This window comes from Dermacentor variabilis, chromosome 9 (genome assembly GCF_050947875.1).
Source record: "Dermacentor variabilis isolate Ectoservices chromosome 9, ASM5094787v1, whole genome shotgun sequence".
Taxonomy (NCBI): Eukaryota; Metazoa; Arthropoda; class Arachnida; order Ixodida; family Ixodidae; genus Dermacentor; species Dermacentor variabilis.
The window spans coordinates 134251989-134274091 of NC_134576.1; the positions used below are offsets into that span (position 1 = coordinate 134251989).

Consider the following 22103-nt stretch of genomic DNA (forward strand, 5'->3'; position numbering starts at 1 on the left):
AAAACTTATTCGCGACTAGCGTGTACAAAGCCCATTATAACACAGTGGGCGCCGTTCGCGTAAACCCTTCCGTAACTTTCAATTATTGGCGACATGTACATTGGAAAGCCAGTGGTGGTCCAACAAGTGCATTTCATCCGAGCGCGATTGAAGGTTTTGATCCCGCAAGGCCCTTCCATCCGAAAAATACGCAGCTTCTGGGATTCCCTTGCCATCTTGGTTGTGCGTGCATTGGAAGAAAACGCACAAGTTGATAACTATTCCTCGCGGGGTCTTGAGCAAAGCGCAAGCTGCATGTACAGGCGCGGCCACTCCTAGCGGGAACACGGAAGACCGTGGCATACACCGCGGAGTGCGCCATCACCGGCGCCTCCTATAGTCTTGCGACGCAGCCACAATCAAATCAATGTGCAAAAAAGCCCGGCGTGTCGTCTGCTATGGTGAGTCGTCTGCCAAGTCTTCACGAGGTCGGCGCTGGTGGGGCCGCTCCGCGGTGCGCTGCCACGCGTTCCCGTGTTCCCGCTAGCAAGGGCCGCGCCTGTACCGTTAACGGCGTCTATCGTTACCGCTATACGCTCGTGTCTAAGATTTGAATATCTCACTGCAAGTGGAGATTGTTGTTATGGATGATGCATTCTTTCAGCGTAGAACTAGTGTCCTCTCTTTGTGCATTGGTGTTAGTGTCGTTGGAAGCGCTATTATTGAAAGTGTATCTTCGCGTTCCTTTTATGAGCGTGCATGCTATTGTAAATCTGCCTTCGTCGCTTTTCTTTGCATAGTTCGCCCTACAAGCTTGAGCATTACATCTTGCCTGAAGCATCATCTTACTGAAGCGATTTAAAATACAGGGTCTGTTGCGTTTAGGCTTATTTCTTTAAGGGACCCCGGACTGGCCGTCAGGGCTAGGTGGTGTACTATATCACCATATTTTATACGAATAAACAGATGAAAATTATTCCAAATAAGCTTGTTAATCGGTTAAGTTAACCACGAGTCATTCCGATGGCCTGGCCCAGCGCACGTAACGTAAAAGGGGCGGTGCTCTTTCCTGCACGCTCGATGATGATGATGATTATTTATAGTGCTATTAATTTTTGGAATCGGGCGGCGACAAATATTCACGTAACCTGCTTGAGCTAATCAGGCATTACTGCACTTATTGCAGTCTAGTATGTTGCCTATCTCTCCTTAATAGCTTTTGTCTTCATGACACCAAGCTCGACGAGTGGCTCTAGCAAGGCAACTGCCTCATATACATAAACACTCACCACTTCTCTTATCATCATCATCCATCCCAGTACTTTCTTTCCCCTTCCCTCCTCCCCAGTGCAGAGTAGCAGACAAGAGTGCACTAGCTCAGGTCGACCTCTCTGTCTTTCTGTCAATAAATTCTATATTGTCTTCATTAATACATCTCTATTGTAGCCTTTTTTAAGAATGTACGGGCTCCAGTTCTATCAATCTCTTCTCTGCTTTTTTCCCACTAGTACTCTAAACGTGTCTTGCCTATCTCGACCATTGAGGTTAACGGCTCCATCAGTTTTGAATCTCAGCGCTTATGGAAGGTGGACGTTCCATGGAGGACTGACTAGGTGAACATCTTGGCATTTCATTACGATGTGCCCAGTGGTCTCTGGGATATTGCTGAAACCTACACATGACTCATGCTGTCGCAAATACATGTTGCAGTACGTATTTGTCTTCAGGCAGCCACCCAAATAGCAAGACACTGCCATTTTGTGTTATCGTATAAACTTTCTGTCCTTATTTTTTTTTTTTTTGTCATCGTTCTAAATCTCGATGGACTTACACCAATTTACCGTGTCCCTTTCTCTCACTTTCTTTTTGAAGACGCCTGGTTGTATATTTACACTTTCAGTTAACCTGTAGGTGGTTGCCAACTTTTCTGACCTCTTCCTCCGTGCCGTGTCCACACTTTTGAGGTACAGATATATTTGTGCACTTTAGCCGCCCATTTCTTTTCATCCACATTCCCGAGATCTTTCTTCAAAGCTAATTTTGCTGTGCGCTTCTCTGACTCCAAAAGAAGCCCCAGCTCCTGGCACCCCGCAATGCTTCCTTTGTAGTCTTTTTCCGTGTCCCCCCCCCCCCCCCCCCCCCCCCCCAACCATGCCAGTCGGCCCACCGACCTTGTGTTAACTTCCGCTCCGACAAGATATCTTATTAGGGAGTTTTAGTTGAGCGCGTTTACGCTCCGCTAAGCAGTTAAGCGGAGCGGAAGCGCGAATGCGCATGCGCCGTCCGCTTAGCCGTAAGCGGGCTAGCGGAGCGAGGAACACGGTCCGCTTAGAAGCTGCCTGTGCGGAGCGTACCTCGCAGTGCTTTGGCTAGCGTTGGCGTCAGAACGGATTGGATTGGATGCAAAAAGCAAGCGCGCTGGCTAACACGTGGCGTTCCCCAAGACGGCGCTTTATTTTGCATTGGATAAAATGGACCGGTAACGCATTACAAGCGCACGTCTAGACACTTCATGGATGAATAGTTATATATATATATATATACATATATACGTTTTACTGTATAAGAGTGATCATAAGGTGTTTTTCTTTTCTTTCATTACCCTGAATTTGGCCAGGGGGCGCTGCAACTACGAAAGGTTCGCTCCGCTACGCTAAACGTGTAACTAAAACGTGAAAATCGCCCGCCGCTCCGCTGTGGCTTAGCTGGGCAGCTCGGAGCGGAGCGTACCGTAAAGACGCTTAACTAAAACACTCTATTTAAGCGTAAAACGGCACTTGCCACCGTCAACGCTGGCACCGTTACACCTTTCACGTCCACTCACTGACAGCAGCACCACGACGTCACCGCAACATCTCTGCAGGACAGCACAGCAGCCGGGCGCAGTTCCGCGACGTTCTTCAGAAGGTCACGTCGGTGATTCGAACACGGCCTTCGGCATGAACGCCCCTTCAGGCGCTGGCCGCGGCTCCCGCTACGACTATCGTCACGTCGACGTCACCAGCAATTGGGCACCGCCTACGGGTGACGTCACGGACTACCGCTGCACGGGACCCAAGGGTCGCAAGTCGGGGACCTCGCTTCCCTCGGGCCACGCCACCGTCGCGGCCTTCGCGGGCGTTTTCATGTTTGGCTACGGTGTCCGGAGGTACGTATCTTGGGCCGTATTGTTGGACGACAACTTTGGGGCTGATCACTTTCAGCGGGGCGCCCTATTTCCTAAGCTATTGGTCGCTCTGACGAGGCCTAGCGCGGTTCGACGTGAAATGGCGCAGCTGTGAATGCTATCGCATATCGAATATGACCGATCGATCGCGAACGCAGCCTCTTGAAAGGCAAGCCTGTCGTATATGTGTACAGCTTGTTTTGACAAGACAAGAAAGAGCGGGAATAAATGTTTAGACTGTCCAATTATTGTTAAAAGTTTACATTCATTTGACAGGAAAATATTTATTAATACAATAAAAAAATGAGGGCCTTAGATATGTATATATATTCACAGTCCGCGAGCGATCCCTTATTATGAAATGGGCAGCGACAACGGAACTAGGAATATGCAGAAGACTGGAGCCTCACGACTGGCCGCTCGAGGCAATTTTGCGTGGATTCGAGGGCTTTCACGCTCGGAAAAACTCTTTTATGTAAGCACGTATTGAGCAACAGGAAGCTGTATCGGGAGTTTTTCATGTGGCTCTACAAGTTTGCCATTGACACCTTTAATATCATAATATTTGAGAAGTCGATTAACCAATTAAGACTAATTATCTAATTCGGCGGAATGAAGAAAAACCTTATTTGAGTATCTCCAAGAGACGGCAAACATTACCTTGGTTCTGTCCAGCTACGTGGCATTCACATATTTCAAAGCTCTTGCTAAAGTTGGCTGGGACCCCCTGTATATTGTATTGTATTGTATTGCATTGTATGTGTATTGTATATGTATTGTATATGTATTGTGTTGTATTGTACGTGGGCAAAGAACTGTCATTCCTCCTCTCATGGTTGTTCTGGTGAAAACAGTTTTTCTCAGACCTAACACAGAGATCAAAATGTAAGATCGTGTGTTAGGTTGGTGCTGCATCCTGTACTTTCGTGCGAACTCCCGATACTCGAGACGCACTTTACGGGTGCCCTTCGTCGTCTGTAAAGACACAGCGGCGCGCATATTAACGTAATCTCCAATTTATCTGAAAGCGTCTATCTCTGAAAGAATGCGATTGAACCAATTCCATACAGTTCCGCGTGTATCTGATTTCATGTCCGGGATGAAAGGTTTATGTAATCGCTTCCGGGTTAACTTTGATTAAGATTAAATAAAGGCAGCGCGCGATGTATAATGTGCAAGGGGTATCAGAGGTTGCATACCTCTTTTAAAAGATTATTTTGGCTTATCCACATAACATCCTTCATGGAATACCGGGTTACCGGAGACGTAGACGCGAGCAGCGCCGTTGGTGGCGCCATATTGTGGCACATCATTTAATTAGGATGGACATCGCAGGGAGAGGACTTCGTCCTGCAGTGGACATAAAATAGGATGATGATGATGATGATGATGATGATGATGATGATGATGATGATGATGATGATGATGATGATAAACGGCACAGTGCTATTATTGCAGCCATGAACCATACTGTACCTACCTGCTGGTGCAGGGCATCGGAAGCGACGTAATCATCAACGTGCAGTATTTTTAAAAATCATTTTCCTGGCGGCAACAACCCGAGAATGTTTATTTGGTTGTTGGACAAAGCGTCGCAATAGGTCCGTACCAGCGTCTTTACGGTCGTCTGCGTATCCGTAAAAGGCAGTACGCTATATGGTGAAGGTAAAACTTTTCTAATAAAGAGTTTCAGCCCGTTCGTAAATTTCTTAGCGTTTAGGATTGCCGGGTTACCGGAGCCGTAAACTGCAGTGCTAACAATACCGGTAGTGGCATTTTGTGACGCTTTGTTCAACTACAATGCGTTTGAAACATTTTTCTGTTACTCGAGTGAGTGTTCGTTGACGATGATATCGCTAGCAACTCCCTACACCAGCAGTTAATGATAGGTCGCTGCCCTAATAGCTCTGCTCTCCGTCTGATCAGCGTCACAAGATGTCGTTACCAGCGTTGCTACCGCAGGTCAACCCGGTGTTCTGTAGGGTGTAATAACATCATCAAGTCAAGCTAGAGCTTTCCAACCTCTTCTAACCTGCACCGGGGATCAGTGTAGTGTCAGATTTGCCCAAGGGATAATCGAATTGCCTGCGCAGGTTCCCGGGCTTCCACCAGCCGTTTCGAGCCGCGCTCCTTGCTTGGGCTCTGGGCACGTGCGTCTGGCTGGTGTGCGCGCAGAGGGTGGCGCAACGCATGCACTTCGTGGTCGACGTCGTGTGCGGTGCGGCACTCGGCGGTGCCGTGGCCGTCCCCTTCGCGGCGTGGCCGTACGGAGACGACAAGCCTTGACACGCCAATGCGGAACTGTGGTGTCCTGCACTGCGAACTTTGCGTTCGCGTTATCTATATGGCCCACTTTTATTACTCTTTTTTTTTACTATTCTTGTGTCATATCTTTTTTTTTTTGAATCTGTGCGATGTCTCGACTTTCTTTGTTTGATTCTTGGTTATATAGTTAGTAATGCCTGGAGGAATACATTTGATCAAAAATGAGCAGAGGGACGTTGTGGTCGTTCCCAGGTCATGAGTGGCTTCGTCAGTCCAGGATGTCATGGCCCCTCGCCGCCATTATGGCCCTGCAGCCACCAGTCGGGATATGAGCCAGTCAGCTGGTCTTCCCAATGCTCCGCAGATCGTTGGGAAACGGGAGGGGGGGGGGGTACGTGTGAGTTGTGCTCGCATTCCCATACCATATGGTGGGCACTCGACAGTCCTTACATTTGTAGTCGTAGTTGGTCAGATATACAGCGTGAAGTTATTCGTGCCGTGCGGGAAATTGTTTGTCTGTAGTTGTCTGAGTGCAACGGCGTCTTCTCTGCATAGCTTGGGGGTGTCAGGGAGGGTATATTCTCCTTCCTATATATCTGCAATGCGCTAAAATTCCCGCGTGTTTCTTGGGAGCGTGTTTGCCTTTATATCCTGGAGCGCGGCCGCATAGCGAGGTAGCCCGGAGAGTATGTTCTTGGACAGCGCCGTGTGCCGCCAGGTCACCTGCTAGGGACACACGTCCTCCCAGGGTCCAGACTATATATGCATTCAGGGGCACGTTTGATTCTTTTTAACGTTTTGAGGGCCGATGTTGACGTTTGGCCTATTTGATAATTCCTGCAGCGAATGGCGAGTTTTCTGTCACCAGGATGTGTTCCTTGCCCTCTCGTAATGGCGAGATCAGTTGACGTCTCTTCCGCAGAGCCCGTGTACGGGCTGTCCACGGAGAACGCCGCGAGCTCTTCCTTGTTAACAATGCTGATCGCTTGCGCTTCTTTTTTTTTTTTCCCCTTGTATTTCCGCGAATGTGTGCCGCGTACTTTCTTCGTCTCCCTCGTAGGCATTTCTAAATGATTTCACCGCTGCCGTTCTTCTTTCTTTGTTGGGGTCTGGATGCATGCTGCGAGGAATAGACGCAACCTTGATCTGGTCTGTTAGCTGTAGGGTAATGTTATTTTTTAATTCTCGACTCGTCTGTGACTGCGTTGTCCGGAATTCTTAATGTGTCGCTGCCCGTCCTGGCTCGACTTGTGCGCATCTGCAAGCTCTTCCAACGTGTTATGGATACGCATTTGGAGCAGTTTATCTGTGGAGGTGGTTGGAGGAAGCGCTAAGGCAGATCCGCTGGTCCACTTTTTTAACTTTTTCTTATTTTTTTAACTTTTATTTTTCTAACTTTTTTACTTTTTATTTTATATTTTTTCCTTCTGTTTTCAATCTGTACGATGACTTGGTTATAGTTGGCATGGCTCCTCTGCTAGAAAAAGAAAGTACAAAAATAAAATACGTAATATTCTCGTTTTAAGACGGCATCGTTTAGTGTCCGCATTCATTTGTGGTGTTCTATTTAACTTCCACCTTCAAGGCATTCATTCGCGGGCCTTGAAGCTGCTGTGTCGCTTTTAAGCAGCTGTGTGTTGGTGTGAGTCGCTAGGAAGCAAATACATGAATATATCTCCAAGATTGAAGCGTATAGTTAGACTGCAGAACGATGGTGATAGTCCAAGGAAGTACATTTCCTGCCACTGCTACTGCTACTGCTGCTAATGGCTACTAACTACTACTGCTGCTGCTATTGCTGCTGCTAATCGACTTCTCGTCCCGTTCAGCGATCGCTGGGTCAAAACCACCAGGCGTTTCCTAAACGCTCGCTGTTCGCCGAGCGCTCGCTGGAGAGCGTCGTGGTTCTGCTCGTTGCATCCCGTGCGGCGCCCACTGCTCAATAACCATGGCGTCGCTTCAGTTTATCATAACGTCTTTTCGGGCGCGCTGTCGATGACGAAGGAGACAACACGACCGGCGACGGAGTTCAACGCTCCTCCGAGACTCCCTTCCGAAAGCGGCAGCGCGGCTCGCGTCGTGAGATTTTGCTTCGCGGAAATCGACGCCCTCCCTGCAGCACGCTCGCGTTGGCTCCCGCCGAGAATTAATCGTTCTTCGAGCTCCTCGACGTTCGCGTGGGCGTCCGTATTGCTCGGTTCACGGGCGCGCACGGAACAGGTTGCCTGCCCACCCAGCGGCAGGGCATACGAGGCGCGCGCAAGCAACACCCCGAACCATCGCCATTGCACTCGTTGCCTCAGCTCTGCGTGTACCTGGAGAGAGAGAGGCTGCGTGTTATGATATGCCTGCGGACAAAAAAAGAAACGAAGCATAGCGTGCGTGCCCGGCGTGTCTGCCTCGCCTTAGGAAAGGACACGTGTGAGGAACGCCCTGAACCGTCGCCTATGATCTCGCCGTGTAACAGCGATGGACTTCGATATTAAGATTGCTTAGGGGGCGCTATTTTTACTGTATATAGCACTTACGCGTGGCTCAGGTATGGCGGTTTAAGGCAGCGTGAAAATGATTGGCAAGTGGATGGATGTGTCCAAAGGTTGATGTTTCGAAACACCCTTCAACTTTTTCTCCTATATTTTACATGAATACCTTCTTGAAACTTGCTTGAAAATCTTGTTTGCTAATAGTCAGAATGAATAGTCTCATTTAGCCTGTAATCGCGACCACTCTGCAGTTTTCAAAACGCTTCACGTGTAGAGGGAGGGGGCATCAATTAAGCCACGAACATCCGACATACATACATACATACATACATACATACATACATACATACATACATACATACATACATACATACATACATACATACATACATACATACATACATACATACATACATACATACATACATACATCAGCGTATATACTATGAGAGAGCGGTTAAACAACGACCTGGATTTTCCTGGGACCCTCTCCCCCTTCCTCCAATCACCGCTTGAAGTCACCACGGCGTTCTTTGCGGCCGACATGATGTCTTTGCCGTCCCTATATGCGGGCACATCCTGCTGTATGCGTGTGTGCAGCGGTGTACTCCTACGTTTCGGCTACCGGAAACTGCTATTACGCTATGTTATGTGACCCGCCCGCGAGAAATCCGCAACCGGCAGAGCCCCACGAAACTTGAGCCTCTCTTTCCATATGTATATCTTCCATTTCTTTGGCTTAGCCGCTTCCTGCCTTGTCTGCAGCAGGTGGTGCTGCTTGTCGGTCTTCGACGTAAAGGCGCTGCCGCCACTTCCGCAACTGGCCACAGCCGACAAGTGGCCCACGCTTCGAAGCGGTTGTATACGCAGGGCGGTTGTGTCAAGACCCGTTTTTTAAACTTGTACACGTAGAGTCGGCTTGTCTGTACGGAGACATCCAGCAAAGCCATAGCATAGCATAAGGTTGAGCCTCTTTTTTTCTTTTTTTTTTTCAGAACAGTTCAACAGTGTGGAAGCGATCACGCAGTGTTTTTTTCCGGCGTGAAATTATTGCGGGCTAAATTTGCAGTTAACTCCACATGCATAATTAAAGGAAATAATTAATTCGGAATAAAATGGTAATTTCCTACGGTGGGATTAAAGAAAAGCAGGCATTTTTGCCTGAACGTCGATTGGCAGGTTTATTCTCTCAAAAAAACACTCTCGCTTGTGAATATGGCTCATGCAGGCTTCGGCGAATCACAAACTCCCCTCGAACGCCTTAAATGATTGATGCGCATTAAAATCCTCCTTAGCTGGAACGATTTCAATAATCGCAAATGATGGACTGTTTCATCGAGGCATGTAGAACGCAGCGGACAGGATCGGTGCACCCAGACGCAGACGATCGATTCAATAAAGAGTTAACTTGCTTCTCGATCGAATTTTGTTAACTCGAAGCTTGACCTAATTGTTTTCTGGAAACTATTTAACGGTATACCGGGTTACAGGCTACAGGAAACGCGTATGACAGTAACAACGCAGGTCGTTACACTTTGTGACTGTTTTTCCAACCGCAACAGGATGGAAACGTTCTTGTAATACATGGGTGTTGTCTTCAAAGGAAATTAAAAAAAAAGCTGTCTATTCATCGTTACATCACTGCCGATGCTTTGCACCAGCAGGTAAGTGCAATATGGTTTGTTGCTGCAATAATAGCTCTGTGTCCTTTCTGGTTAAACATTGTGGCGCAAGATGGCGCCACCGTACCGCTGCTCGCGTCTACGTCTGCGGTAACCCGTCATTTCATAAAAGTGCAATGCGTTTACTGGCAAGGTGAAACTCCCTAACTAAAACGGGAACGTTCGCATCTCCATTCGCAAGCCGGCCTCCGCTACTCTGCCACTTATAACCAAGATCGCTGTGTGGGTACAAGGCAACCGATACCATAATTTATTTAGCTCATTGAATTCATATACAACAAAGGGGCCTTACTGCACACATTACAGCGCATAGTATGCCTTGTATGTGTGCAGTTGCCTTGTATGGTGTATTCACTGAAATGCCCGTGGTAGTAAGCTCCTGGTGTTTCTCCAGGCCGTGTCCATTCCGAATTACCAGACGGATAGGTGCAGACGATAGCACGCTGTTGATTATATTTAATTTCGGCCTGTCCATAAACTACTACCACATACTAAATACCGCAGACGCGGAGAATTGGTGGGGCCATATTGTAACCTTGACTTTAATTAGACCACACAGTGTCTAAAACTCCAACGATCATGTTCTACTTAGCTACCAGCGTAAAAACGTTAGCAGTAAAAAAGATTAGCTTGTATTGAATATCTCTTATTTTTTTCTTCTTTCATATTTCTTTCATTTCTTCTTTCGTCCCGGCAGATAGTTTGCACGGGACATCACGCACGCTGCTTCTCTTCGTGCTAGTACTCAAACATGTAGGCCACAATGACGTCACCTATGGACGTCAGTGCACCGTATCATCACCGGTGCATCGTTTTGCTTTTTTGACGGTATACCGTTGCTCATTCCATTGTCACTATCGTTGATTCCTAGCCCGTTGCAAGCCGAGCCTTCGTGCTGACACGTTTCTTATTGCTCGACGTGTTTATCGACATGCCTAATACCGTAAGGTGGCGGCCACGATGACGTCCGTGCAAACCATCTATGCAAAAGGTTCATAACAAAACGCATTTGAACGAAGAGTCACGAGGTGTCGCTGCCAGCGTGGCTGTTATCGCGTAATTAGCTGGCAAAAGCTAGATAACTATTTTCTCGCCACCCCGATTCAAAGGAAATACCCGTAGCGATAGCCATCATGATCAACCATCCGGCCGTTATGGTATTCCACATACGGGAATCGCCCGCTACTAATCCCGTTGGGATGCACCGGACAGTTAAGATTATCAAGTTCGAGGTCAGTGCACTTATCGCGTGCGCACTACTTCTGGTCGTCTGCTCAATAATTCAATGAGCAGACGACCCTGACTCAGTCCTGGTTTAACCTATACACCTCTCGCTCCTTTGTCGTTTTGTTCCTTCTGCATCCGTTGCTGTGTTGTTCTTTCGATGCGATCTTGGCTGCGTGCGTTCACATTTCTGGTTCCTCTTTCTCCGGATTTCTTTACATTTTAATTCCCTCTTCGCTCCGCACCCCGGAAGGGCAAAAGCAAGCCTTTCGTTCGAAGACACTTTGCCGCTTTTGCTGTTTCGCCGGGCCGCGCCGGCGTCCAGCTTGTTTCGCCCTGACCCGACCCGGGGCGCCCGCGCGGCGTGGTTGCTGTAACGCCGCGCAAACGCTCCTTGCATGGTGGACCTTGTTTGCTGCGGCCCGTTGATGCATGGATCCCGCGTGTACGGCCTTGGACCGGATGCATCTGCGCCGCTTCGGCCGACGCCCGCCACGACTTCGCGGTCAGTACTCGCCACCCCACCGCGGCGCGGTCTCCGCTTCTTCTTTAAAGGCGGTGCGTCGGCCCGGAATGCATTCGGCGACCTGTTACGGCGCGTCCCGGCCCGGTCGCAGCGACGGTTCGACGCGGGAAGACGATAGCAGCGATAGCGGACCCTGATATTGCCCGACCGCTGTCCGAGACAAGCGAGCAGCGGGGACACACTGTGCGGTGAATGGATGCGTTTCACCTAACCCGGACTGACCAGGTTTCCTTCATAGCTGTCCCGTCTAACGCAGTGTGCGGTAACGGATGCGAGGGCCTGCAAATAGCTGCATTAATCAGCCGGTATGTTCGTAGGTTCGGGGGCGAGATAGCGATCGCGGTGGCCGTGCTGTTTTGTGATGATCTGCGAACTGGCGATACGTTCGCGGCAGCCTTGCGGTTCTGCTGCACAAAGTAGAGCGGAGCTATGCGAATCTCCACTCTGCATGATCACTAATAATGATAATAATAAAAGTATTGCATAAAGCCTGAACACGTAATGTCGGCGCACCGGCACACCATTAATTAAGTCGATCGGCACCCCGGCCTATTAATTAAGCAGCACAATGTATACAACGGATTCTTTGTTTCACTTGATATTCTTTCATTTAGCCGTTCGGAATGCACGTGCTACTGAGTGTGTCTCCGTTCTTGGCCGACTGGTCTGTGCCACTGTGGCATAAGAGGCGCATAATCCCTATGTAGATACGCATGGGCCGCAGTTCTCTGTGCGTACACCTGTCATCAGAATTCTTCCCTCGAATATCAATCAATCAATCAATCAATCAATCAATCAATCAATCAATCAATCAATCAATCAATCAATCAATCAATCAATCAATCAATCAATCGACGGACCTTTATTTTCAAGGACACAAAATGTATACAAATATATTTGGACCGATAACCGAATATGGCTAGTGGCCGGCCCAATGCAATATACAACAAGGTATGCTCAAATAAGCTATGAGGGGGAAAAAAAGCACACAAGTGCCACACATCACCTTCGTCCTCTTCACATCGCTACGTAGACGCCTCACAGTGTGCACCCGCCTGATCTGAAGTTTCCATTTCGGCATAGCTTGTGCCCGGTATAGTGCATAAACATAAGAATCGCCTGAGATTAAAGTTGTGACCTGTGCGGTGTATGAATATAAACATATTGCACGAGGTTACGTGCTGGATAGGATGAATATGAAGAAAACTTGTTTGCATCAGCTTTAGTTGTATAACAATGGCATCATGGAAATTAGCATGCATACGGGTGTCACGTTGCGATCTCGGAAGCCACGCATAAAGTAATCGAGTGCCTTACAAAAATAACTAGAGGGAACTCTGACACTAGTATCTATCGGAGCTGCAAGTGCGGCGGTTCAACCAGCAATGGGAATGATGGTTAGCGCATGGAAAACTCCGTCCTTGTGTATTTTAACGGCTTTGAGGCTAGAAAATTTCTCGTATTAAAAAAAAAAAACTTATTACTTTAATGGAACAACTCGCATCGAATGTGTGTGTGCGCAGAATCTGCTTGCACTCTACGTTTATCAAAATAGGGTTTGGTTGAAAACTCAGGCCATTAAAGACAGTTTAAGCGTAGTAAGTAAGGCCACAAGGACGTCTGAAGCCACAAGCACGAAGACCAGACAAATCCATGTACTAACCATGCTTTCCATAGTTTCATACAATTGCACCAGGGGGAACCGTGGTGCTAGTGTTTACGGGAGCTGCAAGCAGGGCAGCTCAGCCACCCTGGGTAGTATACGGATTTGGCTAAACTTCGTCCTTCTGGCTTTAAATGACTTAGTGACTTTGCAAAGCGATCATCTGAAAGGAAGTACTGCGTCATAAGTAATTAAATACACATAATTGAAATTATCCGATAAAGTGATTCGAACACAAGGACCTCTAGCACAGATGCCTGGTATTGAAATCATTACGCCGTGGACGCAGGGACATGCGGAACAAGTGCTATTGGCAGTGATTATGCGGGCTTGTAGAGTCTTTATTACCCTCTGAATTAAAGAATGTACAAATGGCTTTGAAATTTGGACCAATTCAGGCTCACATAAAGCGTAATGAACGAATCCACAAGAACGGCGGAAACCCCAAGCACGAAGATCAGACAAGTCCATGTACTATCCATCAGGCCCATGGCGGCTGAACGATCGCAGCGCCGGAGTTCCGTCTAGTAATTGTAGGAAACTCAGCGCCCTCTAGTAATTTTCGTAGGGAACTCCCCGCATACGCCATGGCATCCGAGATCGGGCGCGATCTTGGAAGCCATGCTTATACAGTCATCTCCGCGGTGTCCCCGGGTAACGCAAACTTTTTACTCCATCTTCAACTTCTTACACCCTGTTCCTTCATATATTTTGGCTTGCCTATCGAGTGAGCTATCGTGGCCACTCACACTCCCGAGTTTACATGCGGTTCTTTTAAAGCGAACACTTATCGAGGCGAAAGCATTAGGTGCCTCATGCATGGTTCGAAAAATCCGGCGACCTTGCGGCGTTATTGCACCGAAATTCAAGCGCATGTGCCAGTAAGCCATTAATTTCTTTATCACCGAAAGAGCTCCATTATGCCTACGCGCTTTGAACGGACACCCTTCCAAATAATCATGCAGCATGGCCGCAAAAGTTTCTGCGCGCGGTTTCCCCGGTTTTCTTCATATTTGCCGAGCAATGTACACGTGTCTTATGATGTTTCGAGGAGTATAAGTACGCCTGGAAGAACTGGAAGTAAACTTGCTGAAATTTGGCGCTGTGTGTCTGTCTAATCAGCATTTCCGTGTCCTTATCATTCTGCCTGCGATACAAGGAGGTAAAAGGCACCATATATGCAAGCTCGTAGCTACCCTAGCCATTTAAAGCGTAAAAAAAATCATTTAGTGAACCTGCGTATGTGTCTTAATGATCTTCATAGATTTGCCACGACCGCTCTAACGTGGCATTAACCACGCAGTACCAGTGGAAATGTCTAGGCGACGGAAAACGAGAGCAAGTAAAGATAAAACAAGTGGTAGGCAGTAACAACGCATTCGAATGAGAATGTCAAAGTAACTTAATGAATGTATCGTAGGCACGCAGGCTTTCACCTTCATTCTCTTTAGCGTATATACTAAAGTGACTGTCAACGCGGACAGAGTATCTGTCTGGCGGAGTAAGCTGGGCCGATACCGTAAACACACGCACACGCACACGCACACGCACACACACACACACACACACACACACACACACACACACACACACACACACACACACACACACACACACGCACGCACGCACGCGCTATAGAGCGGTGAGGGGCGGCGTTCTTAAAGTCTATCGTGAAGCACACACACATGGTAGACCGCAGGAACCATAATAGCCTTCAACGCGGATGTTCTTTCGGAGGACTGACCTAAAGCTTTGAGTTATGATAGTGGACGACTGTTCAACTGGCACAGTACTCTGCGCAGCACCTGTATCTCCGCACTATATCGCGGGCAGACACAGATAATATGCAAGGTCGATTGATATAGGTCGCGAAGCTTCGGGCGAAAAGCGGTTCAGTACAGATTGTCACCGACATCAGCATGGGGGGTTATGGGAGCAGCGATTGAAGCGCGGCTAGGTTTGGAGGGAACAAACATTGGGAAAGAAAAACGCGTTTTTTAATTCAAACGAGACAGAGTTAGATTCATTCAACGAAAATAAAGTTCCTAGTCAATTTTATATATTCGTGACGAGTTAACAAAATACAAGTTTAATTTTATTATTATTAATAAATGCATTTCTTTTCAGCGCCCATCGCTACAGGGGGCGTTGACGCCACTATCACTCGCAATGCAATGCACGTCTTGAAATGGGCAGAAAGGCGCACTCGTATCACCTGTTGAAATACGCCCCCCTCACAGTTTGTGCTTTCTTGCTTGTCGAAGTTTGCTTGAATTTCGTGACGCGGGTAGCTTCATTGCTTCTTAATCTGTTCAGTCAAAAGTAGTGAGTTACGACCGCCAGATAATTGTGTAGTTGTTTTCGTGCGACTGCGCTGCCCGACGGGCTTGGCATCCAGCAATAGGATCAGCACTCTACACCTAAAGCTTTCGTCGGCCTCCAAAGAAAGTATGTTCTGTGCAGGGATGCGATTTCGACAACCGTACGGCTGGCCTTTTCCTGCATCGCTTACCACGCTGAAAGCTCGAAACGCCCATCAAGTCGAATGGCGGGGCATTTGAATATATAGCTCCAAAGGAAGAACAACAAAACAAATTTCGCGCCTTCGAAAACAAAATGACGTCACTTCTGCTTTTAACGGACATGGCGTCACATTATTTTGTCTTCCGCCGGAAGTGTTCCCACCACATACAGATGGCGCTGAGCCCCATGGACCGCCAGGAAAGGAAAAAACCATAACAGTCAAGGGGAAGAGAAATGCAGCCATAATGAAGCACAGAGCGCTATGGGGATACAATAGGTACGAGGTCCTCCGAGGTATGTGGAAAGGGGTAATGGTTCCAGGACTTACTTTTGGAAATGCGGTTGTTTGCTTTAAATCAGGGGTACAATCAGGACTCGACGGGAACCAAAGGTCAGTGGGTCGCCTCGCATTGGGCGCTCACGGGAAGACTACAAATGAAGCTGTGCAAGGGGATATGGGCTGGACTAGTTTTGAAGTGAGGGAAGCTTGCAGTAAAATTGAGTATGAAGAACGGCTGAGGAATATGGAGGAAAGTAAATGGGCTGGGAGAGTGTTCAGGTATCTGTACAGGCAAAACATTGATTCACAGTGGAGGAAAAGAACTAGGAAGCTTACCAGCAAGTATGCGGCCTGTGGGGTGGGCAACACAGCAACAAAGAAGGTCAAGCGGAAAGTCAGAGAGGCTGAATTAATCTCATGGGTGGCGGCAATGGAAAAGAAACCTGCCATGAGTAACTACTTAAGGGGAAAAAACGAAATTAGGAAAGAAACCATTTATGATAACTCAAAGGGAAGCTCATTACTTTTCGAAGCGAGATCGGGATGCCTTAGAACACGCACCTATAAAGCGAGATATAAGAAGGAAGAAGAAACATGTGCTTGCTGCGGTAAAGCTAGGGAAACGACGGAGCATATTTTATTAGAATGTGAAGACGTCTATCCAGCGGTCGATTTAGGCACCACTGGCCTCCTTGAAGCCCTTGGGTTCAGCGCGAGCAATGGTAAAGCAAACAGGTCCGCAATAGACATCAGTAAGAGGCGATTGGAGGATTGGTGGAAGAAAAGTAGGGAAACGACAAAAGACGGAGACGTACAAAAGCACAGTTCGCAATAGGGTATCAGAAAATTTGGACGTGGTAGTTCATAGTGTCTTTTTTTTTGTTTCTCATTGGTTAACCTAGGTAGGATATTAGGCAGCATAGTAGCAAGAGCTTGGTGGCGCAAGCCACCGCCCCGTTCCAAAGGGGACGCTCATAACATCCATCCATCCATCCGCCGATGGACCGCCATGTTTTGAACGTATGGGCTCCTATGGAAGCTTCGCTACCAGGTATATTTACCTTGTAATATGTGCGAGCGTCTCATCACTGTTGCATGTGTCGCACGTGGTGCTGTTGGCCATTCCAATAAGGAAAGCATATGAGTTCGTAAAGGTGACGGCTAGCCACAGACGGTACAGCATGGTCTTTTCACGTCGTGATAACCCAGGCGGGAGGTGCGTCCGTACACTCTTAGGCAAAGTTACACCCTTTGGGTGTATCTCTGCCACACAACGATAATGGTCATCTGCCTTGCTTGCGTTTCCATTCTTGAAAACGCCGCACCCGCTACTTTCCTGTCGGGAATGCTATGTCACGCTGATAAGGCGCATGCCGTTCGTTAAAAGTGTATGTCCGGAGACAAATACACAGCGTAATCAAAGGTGCTGACTCGGTGGACCGATCCTGGCATCAGTGCACTCTAAGAAAAGTTTACACCCTTTGGAGTGCCCCTTCTGCCACACAACGATAATCGTCATCTGCCTTGATGCGTTTCCTTTCTTTAACGCTGCGAGCCCGGTACTTTCCAGTAAAGAACGGCATGCGCTATCAGCATGATAGCATTCCCGACAGGAAAGTAGCGGGCGTGGCGTTTTCAAGAAAGGAAACGCATCAAGGCAGATGACGATTATCTTTGTGCGGCAGAAGGGGCACTCCAAAGGGTGTAACCTTTTCTTAGAGTGTGTACGATATGTGGACCCCTCAAGCATAGAGTTTCATATTAGTATACCTAGAGGGAAATCTGGCGCTGCGATCGTTCAACCATCATGGGAATGATGGGAAGTACAGGCTTCGGATTGGCATTCTGTTGACTGACAAACTAGCCTACAAGTATTTTTCTGGCAATTTTGGTTTCACTGAAAGAGCAATTGCTATAACCTGCTGTGGGACAGTGCAACGCAAAGCTCTCTGCCTTTGTTATGTTGCTCGAAGTGGCGATAGCGTGCTGGGCCAGCGACTGGGACGATGTTTGTGTCGCGGTGTGGTGTCGAAGCCCTGACGAGAAAGCGACGGCATCGAAAACGTTGAAAGAACATGTTTTGAGCGTTTGGACCTTGGTTTGTTAAGTGTGTTAGGTTCGCCCTGTAGCGTTACGTGCTTTATGAAACTTCAGAATAGGAAAAAGAAGACACTACTGATACAAGACATCTACAGTTGTACTTCTAATGGCTTGACAATAAAATTTTATTGAGGGCTTCATTATGCATTGCTCGTTTATGTGCTCATGGAAATGCGTGTTTTCAGACTTTGAAAACACAAACTTACTTGTGGTAGGAAAGGTTGCTGCTTCCTGGCTGTAGTCTAGTGTCGCAAAATGGGTAAGTGCAAAGCCACGCCATAACGCTTCGGAAGCGGTACGTCAATATAATATATAATGAAGCATACTCGTAGGAGGCCACAAGCCTCCTAGCTAACACTGCAGCAGATGTGCTTAAAAGTACTTGAAGACGTTCAGCAATCGTGACAGCCGACGCAGCCTTTCGAAAGAGCGAGAGAGTTCGCAAGTGCCCGTCGTCTGCGAGAAAAGTCTTGCGTTTGCTGCGAGCAGGCGTCGTAGCAGACGACACTTGTAGCATTCCGCTCAAGGGCGCAACACTTTCTCACAATACAATATGTTTATTTCCATAAGTAATTGATGAGTATTTTTATATAAGTACATGCACGGTTGTTATTGCTGTTGCAAAAATAAATAAATAATTATTCTCTGCCGTCAAATCCGGAACAGAATGGCACAAGAATGCATACCCTGGTGTGTCCTGGTGATAAACCATAGTTAACGACGCTTCCATCTCAAAGTGATACAAACTTTTTGTAGCGTGTTGTACATTATATAAATGACTGCAGAAATAAAATTAGGTTTTACGCGATAATATTTGAGTATAGCTTTGTTTACTGCGCCGCAAGCAAACGCCACTAGTCTAAAGATCGAAGTCAATCCGAAGCCTGTACTTCCCATCAATCCCATGTAGGCTGAGGCAACGATCATGAGAGCCCCCGTAGACACTAGCGCCACATTTCCCTCTATGGTATTTATTTAGAAACTTTATGCCCCGCAAGGGCTTCAATGTGGTTTCTGATGCGCACTGATCACGGAGGTGGCACAACGTCAGAGCAACCACAACCCTCAAGTCATTAATCAATAGACCTCTTAGATTATCCGTTCCTGACAGTCCCAGAATGCCCGATGTGGTGCTTTCAGCCAATGACGGTTGCGTACCCAGCGTCTTGGGCAGTCCTGGAAAGTCTGGGATGACAAATCGAACAATCGAAGAAGCCCAGAAGGTTATGTTTAAGATATGGTGGTCACGACGTATTTCCGGCTCCGCAAGTACTTCTGTCGCATGCAGCCTGCAGAAGCATAGCCTTCGAGATTGGTTTTCGTTACCCAGAGGCAATAGTCCTCAGCAGCAAATCTTAGTTGGTGGACTGGGAAGCTATCGAGGGACATTCACAATCATCCTGCGGTGAATCAATTCTGCGCAATATTTTTCGTGTTTATTTTTGTCTCCAGAACAGGCCGACCAATAAAATTACAATTTTATGATTTGCCATAAATGGGCGGTGAAACGTATCATTTTCTCCGGCGCCAACACAGCAGTCACGTTCCCAGTTTAAATAGAAGCAAAGAGCGCCCCGCATAGGTGTATGTTAATCTGCATGATCCGCATTCGAAATGAGGCAAGCGACGGAATGCGATTTCTTTGGGAGGGAGGGGGAAAGGCAGGGGTGTTCAACCTTGTAAGGAACGTAATAAGACCTGTGAGAAGAAGTTAGTCACGACGATTGTGCGGCACGTACGACTTGCCTACGGCGGTATGTATACACGACTGCAGAGATGGGAAATAGGTAGACTTTAAGAAAATACGTTAAATAAAATAAATAAATAAAGCTGATTGAGAAGCGGACTGCCGCGGAAGGGTCTTGGAGCACACGGGCTTACATTCATTCATCCCAGGAAACGGAAGCCCTAAATGTACACGGGCGCGGCCTTTCACAAGCGGAGTCTCGTTTGTTTGTTGATTTCGTTCACCTTGTAGCGTCCCGTTCCGCCATCTGTGAAATTCCCTGAGGCAAGTTCTCGCAGTTCTGTCCTCTTTCGTGAGCTTCTCGACCTGCCGGTCGGTTGTGGACGTGTCTAATGCAACGGGTTCTTTTTTTTTTCTCTCTTTTTCTTTTTATCACTTTCCTGCTTGCAGCGCGTCGCTATCTGGTCGTGCATCCTGCGTGAATGCATCTCGCTCGCGATAAATCTGTGCAGCGCGGCCGCTCTGACCAGACGTGACGTCAGTTAACGAAGTGGGCGCCAGCGTAACTGCACCGGATTCTTACGACCATGACCGGCGTCGTCTGCTGCTGGGAGCAGCATAGTAAGGACGACACTGCAATACGCGCACCCGCCCGATGGTAATGTTTTGCCTAGGTTAAAAGTAAACTGGACGAATACATTTATTTTTATATCGCTCCGAAATCTACGTATAATAACCAACGTAGTTAAGCGCAGGCGCTTCGCAAGAGGCGCAGTGTGTTGCAAGGCGCTTCAGCTCGCGCGCATCATATCTCGGCGCGCTTTGTAGCTTCCGTAACGCTGCACACTTCTGTTTGCCCAAGTATGGAATACAGACGCTTGCATGTTCCCGGGTTGTTTTCTTTCTTGCTCATGGTTCGTTTTTCGAGCGCGTTTGCACTTAGCCAGCATACCGGTACCTCTTGTCACGGTAGCAGAGCGTCGCGAAAGTGCCGAGTTATTGCTTCCCTTCAAAAAATGCCGCCGGATATACTTGGGAAATAAAAGTAGTAAACAAGATCACCTGAGTTGGAACTGCCTTCTTCTCGACGCAGCAGACGATCCCATCCACATCGTTTCGTCTGCGGTCCAGATTATCGCAGCGCTTATCCGAGGCGACTCGCGATTAAGGAGATATTACGCGATTCCCACGGCGTGTTTCTCTCGGGAAAGCGAGAATTCGAACTTGCGGTCCTCTCACACCTCTGATATGAGGATGCCCTTGTAAATGTGTCTCATGGCGTCTCAGTGTTGTATAAAAAAAAAGAAATAAAATAAAAAAAACGATTGCACAATTATTTCTTGACAGTTCTGGCCTCTTCAGTGCTAAATGGAAAAAATTGTGCATGCCTATAATTATTTTGTTAGTCTGTAAAGTGTCTCATGGCATTTCGGAAATGTTTAAAGAAGAACAAGAAACGTAAGCACGCGGACAGTTATATTTTTGCGGGAATCGTGCACTATTCATTTAAATTGTCATGGCTGTAAATGTTTTGCTGATCAGACAAGCAGCTACTTCATTACGTGCGTACAGTCCCTGTACCCAAAATAAAAGGTTGTTTTACCCTGCGCTAAACTGGCTCCCATGCGAAGCAGCTGCCTTCCTCGGCCATAGGCATCGAATCGACAACAACTCGAGTTCCGCACGACAAGGCCAATTTTCAGAGGTCGCCGTGCAAAGCAAAACAAAAAGGATATTTAAATAAAGTTATGAAAAAAATTAAGAAGCAAAGTCTACTATCGGCAATACCAACGCGAAGGAAGCAGGCGGTGGGATCGGGTGCACCAATCTATTCTAAATGACATTTTCAACAAGGAACTGAAATATCTTAAAAGTGTTAATTGTGATTAGGTGCTTTATAGAATAATTTCATCATGATATTTCCTGTGCTTATGAAATCTTCATGCGTGTGATTTTCTCGTCCCAATTCTCTCGCGGTATCTTTTTTGCTGAGTCATTCAGAGTAGAGGAAGAACGGCCTTCTATTAAATGAGCTCTTCGTTCTCCGCCTTTCTATTACGTTGCCAGCAAAGACCGGATGCTAGCGTTTTAGGACACCAACATTCGGAAGAAGCGCAAGTGGCGTAAGTCGAGTGGCTGTGGGGCTCCGCTGCTCAGTTCCAGGTCGAGGGCTCGATCACGGCCGCGGCAGCCGCACTTCGATAACGGCCGAAATGCAAAAAACGCTCGCGTATTTAGTTTTATAAGCGCGCGAAAGAACCCCAGGTGGTCATAATTAACCCGTATTCCCACCGCTACGGCGTGTCTCATAATCAGATCGTTTCGGTCGCGCACGCAATTGAAGGCCTAGAATTTAATTTCATTTTTTTTGTTCGAAGAAGAAAGGTGCGGCAGGAGCAAGCGACTGCTTGTGCAGACAATTAACTCGAAACATGTCGCGACGCGCGCTCGCGAGTTGCAAGTCATGCTTGCTGCCGGAGCCCAACGCGAATGCGAAGGCGGCTACGGAACCGCGAAGGTTCCGC

General features: G+C 47.6%; 1 protein-coding gene across 1 annotated transcript in view; it reads left to right on the forward strand.

Moving 5' to 3' along the window:
• The window catches only part of LOC142557593 (uncharacterized), an 89025-nt gene extending 83255 nt beyond the window's left edge, over window positions 1-5770 (forward strand). The window contains exons 5-6 of the mRNA XM_075669551.1: window positions 2843-3127; window positions 5239-5770. Of these exons, the coding sequence (XP_075525666.1) occupies window positions 2843-3127; window positions 5239-5431 (478 nt within the window). The 3' untranslated portion in view covers window positions 5432-5770. The remainder of the gene's footprint in view (window positions 1-2842; window positions 3128-5238) is intronic.
• Window positions 5771-22103: the final 16333 nt, after the last annotated feature.